Genomic DNA, 26,309 nt, shown 5'->3' on the forward strand with positions numbered 1-26,309 from the left:
AATTTTAAGTCAACAAGGCTCCTGACATTGCTCCATGTGCCACTGCTCTTACATTTAAAGGACTGCTGGCTGCTAATTTGATTTAATGCTTCTTCCACTGCTGTTGAGGGACCAGAAAGTTGCAAAATATACAAGTACAGTTCACTTTGTAGATATTAATAGATATTCCTCAATTAAAAAAGGCAAATAGCATATTTTTTACAAAATTTTGTAACAGCAGCCATTGCCAACTAACCAACTAACTAACTATCCCCTTAAATTGTTTTTGCTTTTTAATGGTTTTAAAATGCTACTTTTGTCTCTCTTATGCCTTGTATGTACATTCTGTGCATTTATTAAAAAAAAAAAAAAATCTCTGTTGAGCTATAATTTTTGCCTTTGCCATTATGCCATTTTTCTTTGTGGCACACGTAGGACTATATTCCTGGTGATCTGGGTCCAGATGTCCACAAAAGCCAACAGTTGCTAAACAATTTTGTGCAGTGCATCCTTTGTTTTACTTGTACTTCATATATATTAGGCACTCATTTCATGAGTGCAAATTAAGGCTCAAACAAGCTTAACTAGGCCACCTAGCAGGCTTATAATGAAATATACATGATATGCAAGATAAAATACTATTTTTTTGACATTCACTTGCCCAATTATTCTAAAGCATATTAATAATAGATGTAAAATATCACAGGAGAGAGAGAGATCTGCTTTTAAGAATGTGTGCAATTGCCTTAAGACAAAACTGACACCATGAATTTACATTTCAGGAGCCACAGTGGCTTGGTCACAGCATGAATTTATCTTTTTAATGCTAGCCATGTTATTGAAGAAAAGGCAAATTAACACACTGTATAGATAAGACCCAGTAAATTAAAATGTAGGCCTTTTTGACCAGACTCCCTTAGCCATAACCACTAACGGTTACAGCCACAAATAGAGAATAAATATGGTTATTAGGTTACACTTTGTGGCTGCTGTCACTGTTGCTTAATTCACTTTCAACACAATCAGCTTCCCTACAGCAGTATCATGGGGCAGATGAGCCAAATAAAGGGGACATTCTTGATCCGACAGCTTTAGTATTGTTCAATACACATTGAAATAAAACTGTCCCTGTATTTTGCTTATTCTGTGTCTGGTTTTGCTACCCTATAGCACCCAGGCCAAAATGTATCTTTACTTCAGCTTATCTGTAAGAGGTCAGTAGAATTTGTTTGCAATTCGGTGCTAATTTTAGTTTACAGCTTGGCCAGCAGTGCGAACACAGCACTACATACAACACTTCCCTTGGCAGGATCAGTTTTCTTTGCTCTGGCTGCAAGCATTTACCCAGAATCAGGACTAATATGAATAGGTTTCCCTGGATCCTGTACACTTTCTAAACTACTTGTATATGGGTTAGGACATAGACCAACAGGGTTGTGACCATTAACACAGCTCGGACATGATTGCTTTGCTTAGTGGTCAGGCAAATCACAAGCTCATCCTAGACCTGAAATCTACAGCAACAGGTTATGCTATACTGCAATACATAGTGTTGGCTACGTTAAATAGCATAAATTGAATTACATTTATCAATATTATGGTGTGAGAATGATTTTAAGAAATGTGTACATAGAGCTTAACACAACAAAATAGTCAACCCCAACTGGTTTGTCCTGAGGGATTGGGCTGGTCCTTGTTTTTCCCTAAGGAAAAAAATTCTATCTGGGAGTGAAAAGTGTCCCATGGCATTTACTTTGAGTGTATAAAAGGCAGGAAAGATTTTTTAATATTTCTCTTGGATCTCCTGCATGCAGACGTGTTCAGATTAAACCAGGGAAGGGACCTATTAAAGAGATACTGACACCATATTAAACCTTTTTTTCATCTATCATAGCATTGTCTTTGCATGTTGTTTAGAATTTTGCCATACAAGTATTTGCACAATGCTTTTACATTACCTATCTGATCCCACATGTTCCTCTATTAAGGGGCTGCCATATTTGTATAGCATTAGTCTGTTAGTATTAGACTATCTAACTGACAAGTTGAGAAGGGACAGTCAGGTTGGCAAAACAGTGAGGTTTAGGAACAATTTTATGATCAACATGACCTATAGGTAACTTTTAATATGATTTAGTATTTTGAAGTTTTTTAGTGTCGATATCACTTTAAGTGAAGACTGGTCAGTGCAAGGTAAGGCTTGGTTATTGAGCAGTCCTAAACTCTGATGAGAAGATAACATGGGATTAGTGCCCCGATGGAACCCCAAATTTTAGAAATAGGGTAAAGAAAAAAAAATAACTTTAGGAAATCTAGTGCCAGAGTTGACAAGAATGCAGAACTAACTGTGCCCTCTTTAAGTATTGCATGAATATTTATTACTGGTGCTTGCAATTGTTTCAAAAGGGATTGATGGTTTCTATGCAGAAATGTTACAATAGGCTGCACAGTCACACAGTCAAAATACAACATGATAAACAGGTCAGCTTTTACATGGAAATGGCACATTTGATTGACGTTTTTAACTGCTTGATAAAGAATGATGAGTAACATTAAAATAAGGGGCTTAATTAACATATGCTGTGGGAGACTCCATAATTCTGAGCTTTATGGCGCTTTCTGGATAACAGGTTTCAAACACTTAGGGGCAGATTTATTAATGTTTGAATGAAAAATTCGAATTCTCAATTTTTATTTTTTTTTTGTCAAAACTCACATATCAGAATTTAAAAGCACCAACCCATTAAAGCTGTGAGCACATTCGAATTTATTAGAGTAAAAAAAATAAAAAATTCACCTAAATTCGACCTTTGATAGATAACCCCCTTTTTTGTCCTGAATAAAATAGAGCACCTGCTACTGACATATTGCACCTTCCATGACCATAGTGGGGCTCAGCCTGGTTGTAAAGGGTTTAAGTGTAACCATGTCATTTTTCATAACAGCTGGAGCACTGCAGAGCACAAATTAGTTGGTGAAAAAAACAACATATGTATCTTATCCATCTGTCAACAGATATTGTGTGATGAAAAGAAATCTCTTTATTTGCACAAGATTCTAACTACACTGGCTGAGGGAAAAAAATAAACCTAAAAATAACTTCATTTAGACACAGATGAACCATCTGATTTTTAGAAAGTCTCCAGCGTTTTTTAATTGGATGTGTGACAGTGTTTTGACATGTAGAAGACTTGTAGCTTAGCAGGTCATTTGATATGCATGACTTGGGCTGCAGCAGGTCACTGGGACTGTTAGGTATAGTCCATCACTAAGTCAGCTTATTTACTGCAGGAATATAAAATATCAGGGTCCTATTTTATACACTCATGCCATCTACTGGAAGAAAACTAGACTGATTTCTGTTCACTTATTCATAATGCTACTTTAATTTTCAGAATTAAACCCACAACTTTTATTGTATTTAGTACATAATTTGGCCCTGACAGATAAGTATAATTATTCTACAGTAGATAAAATTAGAATAATATTGGCAATCCTTCTTATGATACATGTTTAGACTGTTACTGGCATCACATACACATTTATAGTCAACATTATTTTGTTAACTTTAAAGTTCACAGCCCCTTTAAGCTGATGCCAGTAGCAGCAAAATTCTGCCCAGAGAACATCCCCTTACAAATGCTATGGATTTGTGGTCAGGGAGAGATACCCACAGTGGTCATGTCCATTGGTGCACGGCTTGCTGTCCCCGGTGTCTGCAGGATACAGTCTTGAACATAATTGGTTTGGACAATACACAAACGCTCTATCTCTCACATCAGAAAAAAAACAACCCCCATATGCAAAAAATGATTGTCAGAGGTGTAACAAAGATTGTCAGAGGTAAAACAATAATTCCAGCAGCACTCCGATGTGTGAATCAAAGGTTATTTATTTATGCCATTAGCAGAGCGACGTTTCGGGCTATTCCAGCCCTTTATCAAGCTTGATAAAGGGCTGGAATAGCCCGAAACGTCGCTCTGCTAATGGCATAAATAAATAACCTTTGATTCACACATCGGAGTGCTGCTGGAATTATTGTTTTTCGTTGGAATTTCTCCTCGGGCAGAGAGGAATACAGCTGTGCACCCGACGCTGCAAAAGGCGATCCTGTGTGAGTGTGGCACCTTACTGAATTGATTTGAAAGATTGTCAGAGGTGTAACTATAGGGATTGAGTGACTTGAGGGGGGGGCACATGGATCTGAGCTGAATGCGGAGGATCAATTGCAAACTAACTGAACAGTATGTCCCATGTGGCCCCTCTTAAAGTCGCTGACTAACTCAGAGTTAGAGAGCTGAAAAGCTGCTGCAACACTGTACGTTAAAAAGCAGTTATTCTATCTGTGCCTCAAACCCTTCCGTACCTGCTTCGGCACTGCGCACCTTGTGTCTGCCCATGCGGGGGTTCTCTAGGTTAAGCTCCAGGCTCAGTGACACCTCATTCAGGAACTTCATCATCCCTTGCTTCAACTAGTGTGGTTAGTTAAACTGCATAATATACACAAGTACTTGCATAGAAAACTATGATGGTCCTACTTAGTAAACATAAAGTCCATGTAGGAGTAAAATAATTGTAAAGTGATGCCATGTTCTCACTACACTGCCGAAAAACTTTTGCTTGGGTGTCTGAAGCCACTGGTAATTGCATATATATCTTCCTATAGAGCTGGGGTCCCCAACCTTTTTACCCATGAGCCCCATTCAAATGTAAAAAGACAAGCATGAAAAAAGTCCCCGTGGGTGACAAATAAAGGATATGATTGGCTATTTGGTAGCCCTATGTCTACTGATAGCTTACAGGAGGCCCTATTTGGCAATAAACCTGGTTTTATGCAACCAAAACTTGCCTCCAAGCCACGAATGCAAAAATCAGAAATTATGTCAAAACTATTTTTGTGTGAAGGGCTCCCTATAAATGTTTTAATTCCCAAGGAAACCACTAACAGCTTCTAGTCATACACTAGGTTTAAAAAAACACATGATTGTTACTGATTAGAATCGAAGTACAGACAGATTTGCCTTGTTGGAGCTCATTAGTATAGAACAGGATTGCTGATCAGTCCTCAATGTTTTGCGAGGGGAAAGTTATGGAGTTGTGCAGTAGACAGTTGACATGACCAGGGGCAGCTGGGAAATTGACAAAATGTGAAGCCCCATGTCAGATTTCAAAATTGAATATAAAAAAATCCATTTGCTCTTTTAAGCAATGGATTTCAGTGCAGAATTCTGCTGGAGTAGCACTATTAACTGATGTGTTTTGAAAATAACATGTTTTCCGATGACAGGATCGCTTTAAAGTAGAAGGAAGTCTGCTGAAACCCCAGCCTCCTCCTCTCTTCTGAACTGCATCAATGGGGACTCCTCAAACACCATCTCTGACTGAAGTTGATCTGGACCTGACTCTATGAATGCTGCATTGGTGATAACAGTGAAGAAGACATGAAGTGACGTGAGATGTTGCCAGCCAACCCCACTGCACTATACTGCAATGCTGTACTGGGAAAAGCAATAGATGGTGTTTGGGAAGACACCGGTGATGCAGTTCAGGAAAGGTGAAAGAGGCTTGTGCACAGTTCTTGTTTTGTCAGCAGGCTTTCATTCTAAAAATCTAAATCAAAAATCTTGAAAACAATTGATTTTGAAAAATACCACAAAATGTTTATTTTTGGACAGTTGTCCTGAATGGGACAGTGGCACAAACAGGACCACGTAAAAGTACAGTATATCTAGAGTTTACATTAGACAAACCCAGGTGCAATGTAGAAAAGGCTTTGAAGTCAGATAAGAGCAAGATAGAGCTTTTTGGCTAAAGATCAGATCATATGGAAAAAAAATGAAATTAAAAAAACCCATCGCAAACGAACAACATTCCCACAGTATGGTGGTAGTAACATTACGTTTTGGAGCGGTTTTATTTTTTTAGCAAAAAGGAATCGGAAAGGAAAATTGCATAGTGCAAAATACACAATTACATATTCATATAAGTGTTCTTTTACTGTGATGTGTGGTCTAGGTTAAGTATTAAACAATAAAGGATGTTTTACCTTAGTTGTCTTTTCTTTTTCTGCATATGTGCCAATATCAAACCAAAATCAGGACTGTGGAGTCAAGCTTTGCATAAAATGTACCCATATGTTTGAATTGTAACTTACCACCTTATTAAAATCCTCTTCTGCTTCATCAAGTTTCCCCTGCTTTAAAAGCAAGTGTCCTCTCTGTAATCTTGCCTGCAAAATATACACATTGATTACAAGGTAGCACATAATAACAGGACAACACACAAACATTCCTATTCTGTAGCAATATTACATTGTCTGTTAGGACATAAAGTGACAATCATTATAGCTGTAAGTTACTGCCAGAATTATCTGCCTAGAGATGCATGGCCCTGTAATGCACATTTTTTCCTATAATTAAGCTAAAATGTCAAGGAATGAGTATACTATTGTAGAAAAATCCAATAGGAGTGAACAGCCCTGGTGTTGCAGCAGAACTAGGAATCAGTACACTAACCTTATGAATGAAACTGCTCGAGTAAGCAGAGACTACTGATAATAACTTGCATATCTCTGAGAAGGTCCACAATCATTCATTTAGCAACAGCCATTTCACTATGAATTAACTGGCTTATCTACCAATCCTACCAAAAATCCACAATCACTATTCCTCGCAAGAGGGGCAGCAGCTGCAAGTGTTGCACTGTGACTGCTTGAGGCTCGTGGCTTGTTCTGACTGCAGTGGACATTAATACGCAAAATGTTCTTTCCTGAAAGGCAAGTGTTTAAATGGAAAATTGACTGCGCCAATGTTGCCATACCTGGGGGTCCTGGTTAATAACAGATGTAAATGAATAAAAATGTTTGTGTGACATAGCTACTCCTCTGTGATTAACATGTAACATGAATCCACCTTATACTGCTTGCACCAAAAAAGCATAGACAAGAGACACACTAAAGTGTTTGAAGATGTGTCGGTCTTAAGGTAAGCGATTTACATAATTAAGTGAAAACAGTTTTAGGCCTGAGGTTGAGAGAAATTACATACTGAAGTGAAGTCTGGCTTTAGCTCAATCACTTTGCTTAAATCTGGAATGGCAGCTTTAGATTTGCCCATGGCCAGGTATACTGTTGCTCTTCTGTAATAGGCGACATAGCTATCTGGGTCTCCATCTAACAAGAAAAAGATCAGACAAACATTTAATTTTTTCATTTGCAGGTTCACACAGTATTAAAGGTGTTGAATACCCACTCCTTTTTCCAATTATAAAGAAGATTATCGTATTTTCCCATGAATTGGCTATGTACATATTAGTCATGCATTGATCATTCATACATTAAAAGGAGTAATGACCTTGACCTCCTCCTTCCTAACCTTGCGTAATTAAAACAAAACATTTTTGCCTTCATCCCTTTCTATATCCCATTCACCAATAAACTTGATGGGTTGGGTCCATAAAACATACACTTTTAAATGTTATGAAATTACCTTTAAACTGTTAACATGCTATAGAATGACCAATTCTAAGCAACTTTTCAATTGATATTCATTGTTTTTTTTTTTATATATAGTTTTTTTCATTATTTGCCTTTTTCTTCTGACTCTTTCCAGATTTCAAAAAGGGGGTCACTGACCCCATCTAAAAGCAAATGCTCTGTAAGTCTACAGATTTATTGTTATTGCTACTTTTTATTACTCAGCTTTCTTTTTGCACCATTTCCTATTCATATTCCAGTCTTTTATTCAAATCATTGGATGTTTTTATGGTAATTTGCACCCTAGAAACCCGATTGATGAAATTGCAAACTGGAGAGATGAATAAAAAGCTAAATAACTCAAAACACAAATAATAAAAAATGAAAACCAATTGCAAATTGTCTCAGAATATCACTCTCTATTACTCTCATACTAAAAGTAACTCAAAAGTGAACAACCCCTTTAATAACATAATTTTTAAGAAATCAGTGAATGAAAAAGATGTAAAAAATACACACCTATAGCAGAATGAAAATGAGATAAAGCATCTGCCAGTTGTCCAGCTGCTAATAATTTTTTTCCCATTTCAAGATGTTTGTCAACATCAGCATTTATTCCACACTCCACACCTACGAGGAAAAAACATGTTAATTAAGACTTTGGCAATGAGTTCAATTGCTCCATAAAGTGATTTTTCATTAATTAAACATAAAAATGATTACATAGACAGACATGTGAAATCATATGGGTATTATCAGCAATTCGGTTTTGCAGGGACCATTTAGACACACCATGAGCATACTCTAACTACTTATTTTTTCAGAATTTCAGAATATTTTTTGGTAAGCATCATAACAGAATCCAACGACACCTAGATTACTTGTATACTACTACATTACTTTAAAGCAAACGGCAATATACCTCTTTTTCCCCTGTTTTACCTCTGTGTAGCAATTTTTACAGATAATTGATTTTTTTGGGACCCACCAACCTAAGAAATAATTCCAAATCCTTTTCTATCATGTTAGTTGAGCAAAATAAACTTTATATACATTACATGATTATTCAAATGTTGTTTTCCCTCAGTCTTGAAAAGCACAAGCACAGCTAGACGGCAGGTGTCATTTTGTGGACACTTTTAGTTTTTTTTACCACCCCAAAATCTTGTGTGTACCAGAAAAGGGGACCAATATCAACGCCCATAATCAGGCTACACAATTATAGAGCTTGTGTAGGGAGGGGAAATGTGAGTAATGCTAGAAAATGCTAAATGGATAGTAAAAGTAATTGCTGACCCGCCTCTATGATTGAGTCATAGAGGCGGGGCAAGCAATATATGATTGACAGCTTATATTTTAAAGATATATTTTTTAAAAATGGCAAATGTCCCTGAAATGGCTTCCTCAACACACAAGAAGCCACAAACATATACTGATCACAATGTAGTTGACTCCATACACCAAGACACCTTATTTTCCTACCCACAATAGCTTCCCTTTAAACTAATGCCATAGTGCCTGTATCCCAGCCAACTGTTTCTAGTCCAGCTTTACATATTATAAAACATCAGAGCATTGCATATTTCTGTTTGCTTGGCACCTACAACAGGAAAAAAAATAGTTCTTGGAGATTGGCACATTCACCACCTCATCACTCAGTTAAAGCTATTCCAAGGCTACCAGGGGTTAGTCTATGAATCCCTTCTTTTCTCTTACATTGGAAACAGAAATTCATATTAAAGGGGTGGTTCACCTTTAAATGAACCTTTAGTAAGTTATACAATGGCCAATTCTAAGCAACTTTTCAACTGGTCTTCATTATTTATTTTTTATTGTTTTTGGATTATTTTCCTTCTTCTGATTCTTTACAGCTTTCAAATGGGGGGTCGCTGACCCCATCAAAAAAACAAATTCTCTTTAAGTATATTAGTAAGTAGGGGCACTTTATAACAGTTTTTAAAGGAAATAGTCTATTTAGAAGAAAGGAAAAAAGCCCAAGTTCCAATTAAAGTTGGAGTCTGAGGTCCCAGCAGATCTCAATCAGGGATAATCTTATCAAACAATCAATTGATGGGGTGCTGCCACTTCAAAAGAACCGGATGGTCAAGCCAGGAGTGATTTGCAGGCATCAATAGTGTATAACAACACAATTGGAAGATTCTATTTCCATCAATATGCTTTCCAAAGAAAGAAAGTCACTTAAGTTGACTTCTTCGGGGTTAAAAAATAAATATAATGCCTCTTGACATAAATATTTATTTTTCTGCCTCTAGAAATATTTATGTCAAGAGGCATTATTTTAATTTTATTTGGTTTTTATATTGGGACTTGAATCTTTGGAAACGGTACAGAGGATCATTTAGCAATGTCGGAGGGTCAGGTTAACGCACGTTTGCGAGGTAAGCTTTTACTTGAAATGCAAATGTATTGTTAGTGCTACTTTTTATTACTTGTCTTTCTATTCAGGATCAGGATTCAGGATCTCTCCTATTCATATGCCAGTCTCTTATTCAAACCAAGGCATGGTTGCTAGGATAATTTGGACCCTTGCAACTAGATTGCTGAAACTGCAAGAGCTGCAGGATAAAAAGCTACTAAAAATAACTCAAAAACTCAAACCGAATGCAAATTGATCCAGAATCTCTCTCTCTGTCTACATCGTACTAAAAGTTAATGTAAAAGTTAAGAACCCCTTTAACAGGATTTATACAATCTGCTTGCCAGGGAAATTCATTCAGATATCTTCTCACATGTTCCCTCTTCCCTTTTCTCTCCCATCACTAGCTACCTGTATGCTGTATCCTGCTAGATAATCCATCACTATGTAAACTGAAGTCTTGCTAAATACTTTTGCTCACTATACATCCATATCCATCATCACTAAAGGAAACATCACCATCACACAATCACTGCAACCTAACTAACAGTAGGTGCCACTAAGACGCTAACACCCACTTTTCATGGTATGTCTCCACTACTATCTTGTATGAACACTTTTAACTGCATCCACATCACTAACCTCTTCTGTTGTCCAACACAGAACATATCTTTCAATGCCTCCAAAATTAATTAAAAATTACTACTGACATCGCTGCTCTGTTTATATTATATAATGTATTGAACCTGCAGTTGAACAGTTCTATAGTGTCTTTCTTGATACAGATATGGGATCAGTTATCCGGAAACATGTTGTTATCTGGAAAACTCTCAATTACAGAAAGGCCATGTCCCATAGACTCCATTTTATCCAAATAATCCAAACTTTTTTAAAAAATGATTTCCTTTTTCTCTGTAATAATAAAACAGTACTTTGTACTTGATCCAAACTAAGATATAATTAATCCGTATTGGAAGCAAAACCAGTCTATTGGGTTTATTTAATTTTTACATGATTTTCTAGCAGACTTAAGATATGAAGATCCAAATTACAGAAAGATCCGCTATCTGGAAAACCCCAGGTACTGAGCATTCTGGATAATAGGTCCCATACCTGTACCACACTTCCATTACCTTTCTTTTTAAATAATATTTTATAAGTAAACATAACATAATCTAACCCTCACTTATCTGAAGGATTGTAGGTTAATTAAAATTAGAATTTATACTGGTTTCAGTCTATAAAGGTCATTATTATGGATGCTGCAGGGACTAAACATCAGATTGTAGGCATACCTCCCAACTGTCCTATTTTTAAAGGGACAGTCCCTCTTTTGACAGCTCAAGCCGAAGTCCCTCGTTTGTACTAGAAAGTCCTGTTGTTCTCTGCACTGAACAGCCCGAAAAGAAACAAAGTTTCTAACTTTATTGGCTTTTGGCAGAGAGCCCAGAACAGCCACAGCTTCAGATAAGGTACTTTTGTAACAATTTTGAGATAAGCAAATAAGTAATTGTAACAATATAAGATAACAGGTCCCTTGGGAGAAGTTAGACAATTCACCTTCATTAGCAAAACTGTAATAACTGAAAAAAAACAGAAATATGTTCAAACTTTCATAACCTGCCAAATTTTGTAAAATGAACAGGTAATTAGGGGTGTGGCCACAAAAAAAGGTTGTGGTCAAAACCCCCAACTTTTTTGTCCCTCTTTCTGTTTACAAAATGTTGGGAGGTATGTTGTAGGATATAGCGCTCTCAAATGCAAGTACCAAAGTTCCAGTGCAACTGAAAAGTTTCTGGGTTGTTTTTTTTTTTTCTCTGTGGAAAAACATAATAATTTTCAGTGTGCTCTTAAAACTTGTCATATTGAGAGGCTGGACAGAACAGCAGAGGGCACTTCTGATATATACTTATGATATTAGCGAAGAAAGAAATGTAAATTGCAACGTTCTTAGAAGAACTCATTTGTACATTAAGTTAAAATGGTGGATATATGTACTCTCAAAAGAATATAGAATACATTGCTCAGAGAACAGAGTGGTTTTTATTCCATTCGTACTTCATTACTTTTTTTTTTTTTTTTAAATACAAAACTATCTTGACAAGTGTTCAAAACCAATAGAGTGGGGAATTTTGTTTGTAACGGACTTATGTGCATCTAAAAAAAACACTTATAAATACTACATATGCAGGTTTATGCGCTTAGCATGCTTTTCTAAACACACAAAAATGCACGTGTGTAACAGTGAGATTATTTTGTCCAATATGTATTTCCAGTGTTTTACTAGTATTGTGATGGGCTTGAAGAAACAACCCAATACTTGTTAGGAATTCGAATGGGCAGCACTCTGATTAAAAAAAAGCCTTTATTTTTCACATGCAGGGCAACAACAACAGAGCAACGTTTCGAGCCCACCTGGCTCTTTGTCAAGCTTTAAGAAACAACCCAATTGCCACAGCACACTTAAAACAACAGTAACAGCAAAAAATTTGTGTTTTGAAGTAATGAAAATATAATGTACTGTTGTGATGTGCTGGTACAACTGGTGTGTTTTCGTCAAAAACTACTATAGTTTATATAAAAAAAGCTGCTGTTTATATAAAAAAAACAGCTTCTTTATATAAACTATAGTTGTATTTCTATAGCAAACATGCCAATTTTACTAGTGGAGGGCAACAGTACACTATATTGTCATTCCTTTAAAACGCTTTAATTTTTTGGTGTTAGTGTTCCTTTTAACAGCATAATATTATAAAATGTACTCAGGATAGAACAAAAATTCACAACAAAATCGCTAAATGCATAATAATTTCCTTAAACAGTTCTGATGCAACAGAAACTATTCTCTTGCACTGGTAATGGAGCCTGATGATGTGGGAGTTTAATATTTAAAAGCACCCAATTCCTGTGCCCATTTACCTCTCTGCTTAGACTCCCTATAATAAACAGTGTTGAAGCTTTTAGCATGTAATCATGCCAGCATTAGTCTAATTGCAGTATCAGTTTGTAAACACAAGCAAGTGGAACTGCTCCCACATCAATATGAGTAAACACACACACAGTTGCTTTGAGCAGCACACTAGCACAGTGTTTATCCCTATGAGAATATTAAAAGCTGCTGTGAACTACACTCCCAGCATCCTCTGCGAGAAGACGCTGGGGTTTATTTGGGTAAATAGCAGCAGGTGCACCAACAGATACTAATTAAAATCTACTTAAACGCAGTTGGATCATTTCAGAAGTAAAATACATTCTTAAAGGAATAGTTCAGTGTGAAAATAAAACGTGGGTAAATAAATAGGCTGTGCAAAATAAAAAATGTTTCTAATATAGTTAGTTAGCCAAAAATGTAATATATAAAGACTGGAGTGAACAGATGTCTAATAAAACAGCCAGAATCCAACTTCCTGCTTTTCAGCTCTATAACTCTGAGTTAGTCAGCGACTTGAAGGGGGGCCACATGGTACATTTCTGTTCAGTGAGTTTGCAATTGATCCTCAGCATTCAGCTCAGATTCAAAAGCAACAGATATGACCCATGTGGCCCCCCCTCAAGTCTCTGACTGGTTACTGCCTGGTAACCACGGTAACCAGTCAGTGTAAACCAAGAGAGCTGAAAAGCAGGAAGTAGTGTCCTGACTGACATGTTTATACATCAAATCACTCCAGCCTTTATACATTACATTTTTGGCTAACTAACTATATTAGAAACATTTTTTATTTTGCACAGCCTATCTATTTACCCAGTTTTTATTTTTACACTGAACAATTCCTTTAAAGATCACAAGAGGACTCATTTGCGACAGAGATTAATAATAACAGATTTGGTCTGTTGTATTTTCTGGCAAAAAAAACCCCCACAAAACAAATGGTACACGTCTGTACTATTTTTTAAATTCTCAAGTTACTTTCTCTATCCCCCTCAGCAATATGTGTCTCATTTGTTAGCTAATAATCATATTAAATTTGTGATATTAGGTCAACAGGACTTCAGAGCAAGTGTAATAGTGTCTGTGGGGATAAGATCAGACCATGATGCAACGTCACAGTTATGATTGTCACTGTAGATATAACTTCCTAAAATACGACCAAGGCTGTAGCATGTTGAAAGACTGGATGGATAAGATCAACAGAGTAGGGCACCGATACATCTGATTCTACAGACTAAGATTGCAATGCAATTAGTCATTGTATGCACTTATTCATACCACACAAACTAGTTATTCCAGTCCAAATCTATCCAGGATTAACAGAAACCTGAATGCTGTATTGACCTGTATACGCAGTTGTCCCTATAAGTGCCCTTTTTTTGTGCATCAAAATATTAGGGAAGCTCCTAACATATCAAATTAAATCACATGACTTTAGACCACACAACAACGGAAATATCAGATTTTTTTTTTTTTTTCGTGTGCTTAGTTTTTCCCGAGATTTCATTAAGTCACACATCGATACAAGGGTTCAGATCCTGCCAAGTCCTTAGCGGAGGATTCATTATTTGCCCAAACCTTGCGGGGTGCAGAGTTTCTTCAATAAATCATATTGTAGTAGAGCAGGCACTCAAAGAGCAGTCTTCCAAACAGATGTGTAAAAAGATTTGTAATATTAGGTGCAGAAGGAGTGTACTTGTGTACCTAATAAATTACAAATCTTTTTATACATCTGTTTTGGAGACTGCTCTACTACAATATGGTTTGATCTGCTCCCTTAGCTGAAGGTTCAGGGCGGTGCACCTGGATCTCTTCCTACACTTGGTCAGTTCAACATTTGAGACCTGAGAAACTTGTTTATATTATTTAATAAACCAGTTGTTTTTACCAGCTAATTTGGCATATCAGTTGTGTTCCCTGATTGATCAAAGAGACAGTTCTTCAACCAGCAGGACAAAGTTACATATTCTCCTGTGCATGGCAAGAACTAGGGCTTTCAACAACAGAACTGACTGCAAACAAACAAGTTTGCATTTTTATTGAGAACACAGAATGCATTGTGTCCAATGGTAGAACTTTGTAAAAAGATTTCATCTGCTGTATTCACTCATAAATCCAAAGGTCTATTAGTTAGACTGCACATTCTTAACTTTTGCCTAAGGTGGAGCCCTCACACTGTTGAACTACGTGACCTAACCCCCACCAAAAGCAGATATATTGTTTCAACAGCTGCAGAGCAACTCACCATATTTAATAAAGCAAGTTTATTTCACACTGTAACCCACTGGCAATCTACAGAGAATTGGTTGCAACACTACTATGGGGGGGGCTATATTTCATGTGCCTATGATGCTGAATGCAACAGACTAGTGATGTGTGGGTAAGAAAAAAAACTCAACCGGGAAAACCTTAATCCTCCAACCCTCACCCACAAAATATTGCCCATACCAACATCTTCTCTCTCTGTACACTGTTTCTGAGTGCACCTCTGGTTCCAACTAGGGATGCACCGAATCAAGGATTCGGGTTCGGGATTCAGCCTTTTTCAGCAGGATTTGGATTCGGCCGTATCCTTGTGCCTAGCCGAACCAAATCCGAATCCTAATTTTCATATGTAAATTAGGGGCGGGTAGGGAAATCACGTGACTTTTCATCACAAAAGAAGAATTTTAAAAAATTTTTCCTTTCCTGCCCTTGATTTGCATATACAAATTAGGTTTCGGATTCAGCCAAATCTTTCAGCAAGGATTCAGCCGAATGTATCCCTAGTTCCAACACAGGGAATATTTAAGAGCAGCGGAGGATTGGACTTCCCCAGTCTGACCCGCACCCAACCAGGCCCGGACTGGCAATCTGTAGGTTCTGGCAAATGCCAGAAGGGCTGCTATAAGAAGGGCTGCTATAAGGTCCCATAGAAAGTCAGTATTTAGTGGGCTGGTTGGTGCCTCTGTGTACCTGAAATGCCAGGGCCTATTTTGATTCTCAGTCCAGACCTGCGTGACCCAACCCTAACCTGCAAAGGTTGGCCAAATTTCCACCAGAACCCGCCCAACTATGTGTTAACCCTGGGTCACCTTGTGTTTTGGGTCAACCAACACATCACTACAAGAGGCAAAGCAACCCCACTAGACTAGCCACAGACACAGCTTCTTTAGTCACCAGATCGCCATTCACTGAAGCTTCACAGAGAGTGTTATTAGTGGTGCAGTTAAGAGGGCAGGTTGTGTTGTGTCAGAAGCAGCTGCCTCTCTGTCAGAAGCCTCACACTAAGTGTACTAAGTGCCTGCTACTAAGTGCCTGCTACTAAGTGCCTGCTACTAAGTGCCTACTACATGACTAGCCTAATGATATCCCAGCTCCTATAAGAGTCAGTGTTCGGGCCTTAGAGCCCACTGTGTAGATGGGGACAGCTGTCTCTTCTTACCTTCATACTGCAGATCAAACAGGACCAACAGGAATGGGAAGAAAGACAAGAGCTTCTGGGCACTGGCGCTGAGGGACACCATGTTGGATAGGAAGCCAGTGCCTTGCCTGTGTGCACCTAGGAATACGACGGGCAAGCTGCTAACTCAGCCTATAATACACAACCCTCTGGACTCGGGCAACTGAATACTCAGCTTCACTTCAACTAGTTCCCAGTAAGTTGAGCCCTTGTCGTGGTGAGCTGCAATTGGCCTAAAACCCAACTGCCCGCCTCCTTTTCCCTATTGGCGAACGTGGAACGTCGGCCGGACAGAAGGGTTGCGCTACGTTCGAACACGTCCCTCCTCTAATATTAAGCTTCAGCCCGAACTGCGCAGCTGCGAGAAGGAATACAACCACGTGAGTAATAATGGGCGTGCCTTCGCTGTTCCTTGAAACGAAAGAATTCTGGCAAAAGGGTTTGTGGGTGGAGCGTCTACTGGTTGTCATGGCGACGGAGAAGACCACCCGGACTCCCCCCTACTCGCTGCTTCGTATGTTGTTGATAGTGCCCGGATGCAGAGGCAGCGCAGAAGGAGAAGAGGCTGCTCAAAGGAGTGAGCGGGAGGAAAGAGAATGGTGAGAGATTGGGGTCGGGTATGGAGTAGATCAGTGGGCGCATCATTGCTCCCTATACGGAGCGCATTTTAGGACATCCTCCGGAGCCCGAACTACTTTTCACTAAGTGTGACCGCTGCTTTGCAATTTCGTCTTTGTCAGTGTACCAGACAGCACCGCATTCATTGGACTGAGGGAGAAGCATCAAAGTTTAACTTCTTTCCCTTCCTCGAGTCCAATAACGACTGCTCGGTAAATGGATAGTTTTGTATCTCCTGTGAATAGTGCGCCTTCCTCTCTCGGCATCACTTCACAGCGCCTGGATTGGAAGCGACTAGTGTGTGGCTTGGAAGCGACTGTCGCTGTATGGATTGGATTGGAAGCGACTGTCGCTGTATGCAAGTGGCTGGAGCAAAGCACTGAGCCAGGGAGCCTGACAATGCAGCAGGAATGGTTAGAAATAGACACGTGAGGTCAACACAGGCACAGAATGGAAGGGAGCATGCACATTAAAGGGCAACACAAAGAAAGGAGGGGCATGGGGTGGCTTACAAAATGATAGCCCAAGGCAACAGAATAATGGACAAGAGACCAAAAAGAAAGCTATAGGGATAAGGAAGTTAAACTAAAGAACAGGGAGCTTACAGAGTAAAGGACACAAATACATTCTCTAAAAGACAGGCAACAATAAAAAGGATACATATGAAATGGGAGTGTATATATACATATGTGTATAGAACAGGACAACTATTGGACTATTCAATTGCAGGAGACCCCAGGAGTGGAGAGGGCCCAGTGAGGCCCTGATTCATAAGCAATTGTAATATATCTTGGAAGAATGATTGTTGTGGGGCCCTCAATTGAATTTCCTGCGGCACCCACTAACATCTAGTTATGCCACTGATGTACTGGGTTGAAGGGGGGTGGAATACAGAAGGCTGAGGATGAAAGTTTTTGTATGTGGAGTCCTACCAGGGGAGCTCTGTGCCTTTCATTCAGCAGTTTGGTCTATTCTATACTAATGTAGTTGTATCAGTAATATATGACACACTTGTATTGCCTATGGTTCTCTTTATAGAGAATTTAATTGAAAAAATCAAGCTATAATAATATACAGGTGACTCCTCAGTGGACTCATGCTGTGTTTAACCACCTGGTAACAACCAGGAACTTAGAATTGAATTCACTTTTCATTTTAGTCTCAATTGTGCTAATTGCATGAAATGCAGAACCCATAGATATTGTTTTAATTGAAAAATAGGCAAAAAGTATGTTTACCCCCAGCCCTATTCATTAAAACTAGTTTTGAAACAAACCGTGTAATAAGATGCCTTGTGTTACATTGTCCTTGCAGAGAATACCAAGGGATAGACCCCTACTGCTTTTACAAATCAGCTAGTGAAACATTCAAATGAATTTGCTGGAAAGCTGCTTAGAATTCTTTCAAAATACACCATTTTATTTTTGGCTTTAACATCGCCTTTAACAAGGATCATTTCCCATAACTTTTTCAACTACTACTACCAGCATTTGGGAACATGGAGCTTGTATAGTGCAAACATGGCAAGAGGGGGAGAGGATGAAGTTCCTGTAAAGAGTGGGAGTGTTACTGTTAATCCAAGAATGTTGTTTCCCTGTTGCAGTAGGGGATGAGAAATACCTACCTCCTATTGGCCCTGGCATTTTTTTAAAAAGCTACAAAACAGCACTTTAGTTTGGGGTTGTCTGGGTATGTGCCTTGATTGCCAGAATTCCGGTCTTAATGTGCACAATTTGGGCTCTAATTCATCTCTGCCCCTGTTCTTGTTTGAGCAGCAGTTGGGAAGGACATGTCTGGAGCTGCCCCCCCCTTGGCTCGCTCTTGGCAGTTTTGTCAGAGCAGCAGTTCCAAGACACGACTTGTGTAAAAGCTCAGATTTCATGTACTGTGAAAACGAATCCATGAAATACAGAAACACCTCCTGCCTTAAGCGTAAAGGCAAAAACAATCCTGGCAATAACCATGGATTAGTTCCCATTACTTGTGAAGGGAAATATTGTATATATGGAATTATCACTTGAACTATGACTGCATTTATATGTTATTGGTACTTGCAGCAGTTCCCATTCACTATGATATTAAATGGTCTTTTGCAGGAATTGGATGCTTCTTACTCTCTACAGGTATGGGATCCACTATCCGGAAACTCGTTATCCAGAAAGCTCTGATTTACGAAAATGCGGTCTCCCATAGACTCCATTTTATACAAATAATCCAGATTTTTAAAAATGATTTCCATTTTGTCAGTAATAATAAAACGGTAGCTTGTACTGGATCCAGACTAAGATATACCGGTAATTCATCTTTATTGGAAGCAAAACCAGCCTATTGGATTTATTTACTGTTTACATGATTTTCTAGTAGACTTAAGGTGGGAAGATCCAAATTCCTGAAAGATGCATTATCCAGAAAACCCCTGGGTCTGAGCATTCTGGATAACAGGTCCCATACCTGTATTTTAGCTACTATCAATCTCTGTTAAACACAGAGTAGTGTATCTAACTGTTGCTAAATGTAAATCTGTAAATCCTTGGGCCTTTTAACTATCCTGGTTCATTAGCACCCCTGTTTTATGGTTTTTAGGGGACCAGAAAGAAAGTGTAAAATCAATGAAAATGTTAAATCGGTGGTGTATTATGCATACTATATAGGTGGGACCATAAAATACCATATGTAAAATGAGGGGGGGGTAAAATTGGGGTTTCACTGTATGTACTATAAACCTGCCTGTTTTCTGGTATTTATTCAAACTGTTGCATTTCCTTTTTGATATATAACACTCATTACCAACAGTGAGAAATGCATCCCAATGCAGTAGCTGTGAGCAACAAAACAGCAATTAGCCTCTTGCTGTCTACTGCAGTAATGAAAACAAGTTACTAGTCGCTGTGGCTTAATCCAGCAGAGCAAATTTGCCCAGCATTAGTAATTGATCCTTGATATCTCTAATTTATAATCTTCATTTAAGTTACAGTTGAAGATTGCAATGTACAATGCACTCTGCTACTGCAAATGTTTCCAGCATCTGTACTTTATAAATACCTCTGTGCAGTCTTACTTGTCACTTCTGAGGTACTATTCTGTGTCATGTTTTTTCTCCTTGTTTCATCTGTACAGCACTCTTGAGTTCTGGATGTTCCACTAAGTATCATGTGCAGAAGTCAGAGCACACAATAATGGCACACATTCTCCATCTCACAAGGTTTCTTTGTGGGTTTTCAGATCCTTTTTGTGGTCAGAGCTTCTTTAATAATTGATAGTACAATATATGACTATTGTTATATCCATCATGTTATGATATAACATACTGTAATATAAGCTTGAGCCACATTTTATCCTTAAAGGAAAAGTAGCACCAAAAATTAAAGTGTTTTAAAGCAATGACAATATAATATAATGTTGCCGTCCATTGGTAAAACTGATGTGTTTGCTACAGAAAGACTACTATAGTTTATATAAACAAGCTGCTGTGTAGCTATGGGGGCAGCCATTCAAGCACAGGACACACAATAGATAACCGATAAGGTCTGAAGAATACCATTCTATGCTACAGAGCTTATCTGTTATCTACTGTGTATCCTGTGCCCTTTATCCTTTTTCAGCAGCTTGTTTATATAAACAATAGTAGTCTTTCTAAAACAAACATCTGTTTTACTTACCAGTGCAGCACAACGGTAATTATATTTTCACTAGACATTAAGGCCGTTAAATTAATGGGCGCTAGAACATATGTAGTCAGACATTCGCCAGAGACGGTCCGTGGGGCACATGCGCAGTAGCGCAATCCCACGGACACAGGGACTGGACGCAGAGACACTTCAACTTTATTATATAGGATTACAAACATTAATTTTTTTGGTGTTACTGTTCCTTCAAGGATATGGTTGCAGTGATATCTCAGGGAGCAAATAATTAGTCACCCCACATCCCGTGCATTTCCTGTTATAAGAAAACAAATGACCAAAAATTGCTGATTTTCCTATTCTGAACTTTTATTTATAGGGGAATTTGTAAACCACAGATACAGGGAATATGATTTTGCTCTAACTTTGAGCATATGTGTACACACCACATTTCTACTAGCCAATTATCCTTGAAAGTGAAAGTTAACAAGTATCCCCACTCAAGCTCGGTCCTTGAAATGAATTCAAGTATTTAAAAAAAAAACAAAAAAAAAAAAACCTTTGTGTATTTTACACTGTAAATAAGATTTCTAAGTTGATATTTTTCTTTGCAGTGGTCTTTTGCTTAACAGATTTCTGTTTTTTCTTTTATTTTTCAGCCTTTCTATGAGAATGTATACTACCCCTTTGATTCTGACAATGCCTCCTCAACACCCTCCATCCTGAGTTCTCCTTGTCTTCTACCTTCTGCAACAAGGAAGCGCCCTTCTAGTGCTGGTGCAATGTTCAAATTCAGGACGCGGCATGAAAGTATGGACTGGCGAAGAATTGGGGCCATTGATGTGGATAGGGTGGCAAATGAGTTAGACTTTATAACCCTTCAGGAAAACGTCATGAGCATCACTTTTTGCAACCTGGAAGATGAAAAATGTCCGCACTGCAAAAACAGCCTGGATCCCATTCTTCTTAAACTGTTTCGTCTTTCCCAGTTCACCATTGAGTATCTGCTGCATTCCCAAGAGTATCTTACCTCTAGCTTGCGGAGTATGGAAGAAGAGGTTCAGGCTGCTACCAAAGAAGCGGAGCAGATAAAGCTTAAAATGGTTAAGCAGTCTGAGGAAATAAAGTCCCTTAAAGAGGAGTGCAAGCGTAGGAAGAAAATGATTGCTTCACAGCAGATGATGATCAGTGCTAGTGCTGGATCTTATCACAAGGTAAAGTCAAAGTTGTAAGTAGAAATAAAGTACCCAAATGACATCCAATGAATTTTTGGTTGTTCTTGCATAATACACATATGAATTAGATCTGTACGACACTGAAAATACACTATACACACTGCAGAGCATTAATGATTTCTTATCGCCTTATATGCATCAGTTTACGTAAAAATGGTTCTAGTAAGTCTAAAAATGTTGTCACTGTGGTGTCTAATGTATCCGCACCTATTGCAAGCTGTTTCTGCCTCTACACTGCACTTGTATAGTAGCTAAATTGCAGCTGCAAAAAAAAAAAAAATCAACAATTTGTTTTAAAAAGTCTGCTGAAAGTTGGAATATTAATAAAGACCTATACAGGTCTGGGGCTTGTATGTAGTAGACCTGGGGTTTTCCGGATAACATCTTTTTCTAGTTTGGATCTTCATACCTTAAGCTTACTAGAAATTCATGTAAACATTTAATAAATCCAATAGGCTGGTTTTGCTTCCAATAAGGATTCATTATATCTTAGTTGGAATTGAGTACAAGCTACGGTTTTATTAGTACAGAGAAAAAGGAAATCATTTTTAAAGGGGTGGCTCACCTTCAAGTTAACTTTTAGTAGTGGCCAATTCTAAGCAACTTTTCAATTGGTCTTCATTATTTATTTTTAATATATAGTGCTTTAAGTATTTGCCATTTTCTTCTGACTTTTTCCAGCTTTCAAATGGGGGTCACTGACCCCATCTAAAAGACAAATGCTCTGTAAGGCTACACATTTATTGTTATTGCTACTGTTTATTACTTATCTTTCTATTCAGGCCTCTCCTATTCATATTCCAGTCTCTTATTAAAATGAATGCATGGTTGCAACTTGGACCCTAGCAACCAGATGGCTGAAACTGCAAACTTGGAGAGCTGCTGAATAAAAAGCTAAATAACCCAAAAACCACTAATAATAAAAAATGAAAGCCAATTGTAAATTGTCTCAGAATATCATTTTCTACATCATATTAAAAGTTAACTCAAAGGTGAACAACCCCTTTAAAAAGTTGGATTATTTGATTATAATAGAGTCTATGGGAGATGGCCTTACCGTAAATCTGAGCTTTCAAGATAACAGGTTTCTGGATAACGGATCCCGTACTTGTATTGCCATATCCACTTCAGCATCTATGATTGTAATAATACCGTGGATGTCTGTTTCCAGCATAGAGAAAGTAAACTAACTTCTGATGCTGCTTGTTTTGACAAAGTGGTGCCATGTATAGTCACAGGGTGGCAGCACATGCTTTAATTGTATATTTGTTTTTCTATTCTACACACTTAGGGGGTTATTTATCATTAAGCCCGAATTTATCTCAATATTTTCAAAAAACCCCGGACCAAATCCTTACTGGGATTTTCGGATTATTTATTAATACACTTTCCTGACATTTTTGTTTGCGGGGAAAAAAATCTTGAAAATTTTACGAATTTTTCAGAATTTCCGCCCGAAAACTCTGGGGGTTTTTCAGATTTTTGCCCCAAATCCGTGAAAATTCTTGGTTATCATTTTTAGATTTTTTTTCCTACACAAAAAGTTCGGATTTTGTATTTTAAAAAAAAAAAAAAACACAAATTTTTCATGATTTTGGCATTCAGAGTTTAGTAAATAACCCCCTTAGTGTAGTCTAAACTTAGTCTAAAAATATAAAGGAAAACAAATGTAGTAGTGTGCGGAATCAAGGGTTTAGTTTGGGATTCACCTAAATCAGACTTCATCAGATTTAAAGTATGGAAACACTAGGGGGCAGATTCACTAAGGGTCGAATTTCGAAGTAAAAAATACTTCGAAATTCGACCCTCGAATTGAAATCCTTCGACTTCGAATATCGAAGTCGAAGGATTTAGCGCTAATCCTTCGATCGAACGATCGAAGGATTTTTCGTTCGATCGAACGATTAAATCCTTCGAATCGAACGATTCGAAGGATTTAATCCAACGATCGAACGAAAATCCTTCGATCAAAAAAAGGTTAGCAAGCCTATGGGGACCTTCCCCATAGGCTAACATTGACTTCGGTAGCTTTTAGCTGCCGAAGTAGGGGGTCGAAGTTTTTTTTAAAGGGCAAGTACTTCGACTATCGAATGGTCGAATAGTCGAACGATTTTTAGTTCGAATCGTTCGATTTCGTTCGAAGTATTTTTCATTCGAATCCTTCACTCGAGCTTAGTGAATCTGCCCCTAGATGTGAAACTTTTTTTCTTCAAAATTAATAAAATTTATCAATTTATTTATTTATTTAAATATGAGTATATAAGTTAGGGTTCATATTCGGTTTAGGATAGAACAAACCCCCCCCCCCAACCATTTCCATGTCGATTATTGGGTGAAAATCAGAATTAAAGGAACAGTTCAATGTAAAAACAAAAATAGGGAAAATAAAAAAATGTTTCTAATATGGTTGATTAGCCAAAAATGTAATCCATAAAGGCCAGAGTGAGAGGATTTCTAACATAATAGCCAGAACCATACTTCCTGCTTTGCAGCTCTCTAACTCTGAGTTAGTCAGCGACACTAAGGGGGGCCACATGGGACATAACTGTCCAGTGAGTTTGCAGTTGATCCTTAGCATACAGCTCAGATTCAAAAGCAACAGTTATGACCCATGTGCCCCCCTCAAGTTACTGCCTGGTAACCAGTCAGTGTAAACCAAGAGAGCTGAAAAGCAGGAAGTAGTGTTCTGCCTGTTATGTAAGACATCCAGTCACTCCAGCCTGTATACATTACATTTTTGCCTAACTAACTATATTGAAAACAATTTTTTATTTTGCACAGCCTATCTATTTACCCAGTTTTTATATTTACACTGAACAATTCCTTTAAGGTTCAGGTTTCTAGAAATGTTCCATAACATTAACATTGTCAGTTTGATATTTATGGTGTGGTTTTGATGTACAATGGTAGTAAATACTGTTCATTGCTTCACAAATTCACAAAATTATGGATTGATGTGGCATGTTCTTACACCCCCAACCACAATAGTTTTGTATCACTTTGTTTTTGTTCAACAAATGCTATATAAAGGATTGGTGGCCTAATTACATACTTGGTCAATGGACTTAAATATTGAGATAAGAAATAACTGGGCTGTTCAGTTAATTGATGGCTGCCATGTGGCAAGTATAGATCAACGACTCTTTAATGATAACTTTCATTATTCAATTTTTCATTTTGTGTCAAAAATAACTTAAAATGGCAAGACAAAACTTATTTATTTATTTTTTAATTCCTAGTGTAATTTTTGCGACAAAGCTTTTGTGAACTATTCTTACTTGCAAAGCCACATGCACAGGAGGCATCCACAATCAGCAGACAGTGGTAAGAATTTCTTCTAATTTATCTCTCAAATGTTCATACTACACACATTTGCATATGGTTTGTGAATTGTACTGGTTGCTCGGACCGCTTCATGGAGGTGCAGATGTTGGCCAGTCTAGTGCATAGAGTCAGATCAGAATGTTCTTCACCGTTTTGTTAGTGAGTGGTACTGTAGTTGTATTAGACAGTAGAGGGGCTGCTACACAATCATCCAGTTAAAAAATAAGAAAGCTTTGGCAGGACAAAGCAAGCCATTATTCTAGCTCTATAGAATGATGGCTTGCTTTGTCCTGCCAAAGCTTAGATTTTAAATTTAAGTTCTAAAATCCTCAGTAATGTTTTAAAAATCACCCATGGGTTATAAATTGGCCACTGTATGTTATTTCCTACCCCAAAAAAGAACTGGAAAATGTTATGAGGTACCTAAATACTGTTTTACAATTTTTTTGTTACACCGCTGAGCACAGGAAAGGTACAGGGGGGGCTTCTGATATCCATATGCCACTGGACATGTGAAAAGTGATACAACATATTTTCTCTTAAACGGTGTTTGGGCATCCTACTTAAATGAAAATGTTTGATTCTAAATGTTAAAAGTGTAATTTACTGATTTTACAATATACCTCACAGAGCTAGAAGTGTGCTTCATTAATGGTGTGATTGTGCACATTAAAAGAAGTATAAAGCACTCCTAAGAAAGTTTCAACCACAGCACATTAATCTTCTACCATGCCATGTAATAACTGCTTCTGTTCAATTTTTATTTCTGCTTAGTCTTTTTCCAAGAAAAATCAAAACAACACACAAGTGAAGTATTACAGAATGAAATAAGCAAGCTAAAAAATGAATTGCAGAATACCAAGTGCCAGTTAGAGGCTGAAAAATGTGCTCAAATAGAGAAGCTTTCAAAGGTAAGTAGCTGGCATTAAATTATCATTTTTACAAAGGGCAATAATATGATTGTTTTTATTGTTTTGTTATTAAATTGGTACCAGCATTTGTATTTTTAATGAGCGTTGTGAATGACTTCAATGTTCTGGTTGACAAATAGGAACGCACTGACAAATACTAAATCTTACACAAATAAATTGGCTGATAATTTGCCAATCAGCTCAAATCTCTTCCCCACCCTCCAATATAGAATCCTTTAATAAAAAGGTTGGGAGTTGAATCCAAAATCAAACCCAGATTTGGTGCATCCCTGTTAACAAGAGACAGGCAGGTGTTGCTTTTTATTTCACTTATTTGGTTTGACATTGTCACAAACAACCACCAATGTAAGGGATCGACAGACATTACTTTCTGTCT

The 26,309-nt window shown here is 37.8% G+C and overlaps 2 protein-coding genes across 12 annotated transcripts in view; one reads left to right on the top strand and one right to left on the bottom strand.

Moving 5' to 3' along the window:
- Positions 1 to 16,354, bottom strand: part of dnajc3.L (DnaJ heat shock protein family (Hsp40) member C3 L homeolog) — a 41,128-nt gene extending 24,774 nt beyond the window's left edge. Inside the window, exons 1-4 of the mRNA NM_001086630.1 lie at positions 16,184 to 16,354; positions 7,973 to 8,083; positions 7,026 to 7,150; positions 6,134 to 6,208 (exon numbers count right to left, since the gene is read on the bottom strand). Coding sequence (NP_001080099.1) covers positions 6,134 to 6,208; positions 7,026 to 7,150; positions 7,973 to 8,083; positions 16,184 to 16,265 — 393 coding nt within the window. The 5' untranslated portion in view covers positions 16,266 to 16,354. The remainder of the gene's footprint in view (positions 1 to 6,133; positions 6,209 to 7,025; positions 7,151 to 7,972; positions 8,084 to 16,183) is intronic.
- Positions 16,355 to 16,647: 293 nt separating this feature from the next.
- dzip1.L (DAZ interacting zinc finger protein 1 L homeolog) overlaps positions 16,648 to 26,309 on the top strand; it is a 31,711-nt gene continuing 22,049 nt past the window's right edge. For 4 of the 11 annotated variants that reach the window (XM_018245143.2, XM_018245146.2, XM_018245148.2 and 1 more), the window contains exons 1-4: positions 16,649 to 16,800; positions 21,102 to 21,656; positions 24,917 to 25,001; positions 25,776 to 25,912. In XM_018245143.2, coding sequence (XP_018100632.1) covers positions 16,798 to 16,800; positions 21,102 to 21,656; positions 24,917 to 25,001; positions 25,776 to 25,912 — 780 coding nt within the window. In that variant the 5' untranslated portion in view covers positions 16,649 to 16,797. 11 annotated transcript variants of the gene reach the window in all.

This window comes from Xenopus laevis, chromosome 2L (assembly GCF_017654675.1).
Source record: "Xenopus laevis strain J_2021 chromosome 2L, Xenopus_laevis_v10.1, whole genome shotgun sequence".
NCBI lineage: Eukaryota > Metazoa > Chordata > Amphibia > Anura > Pipidae > Xenopus > Xenopus laevis.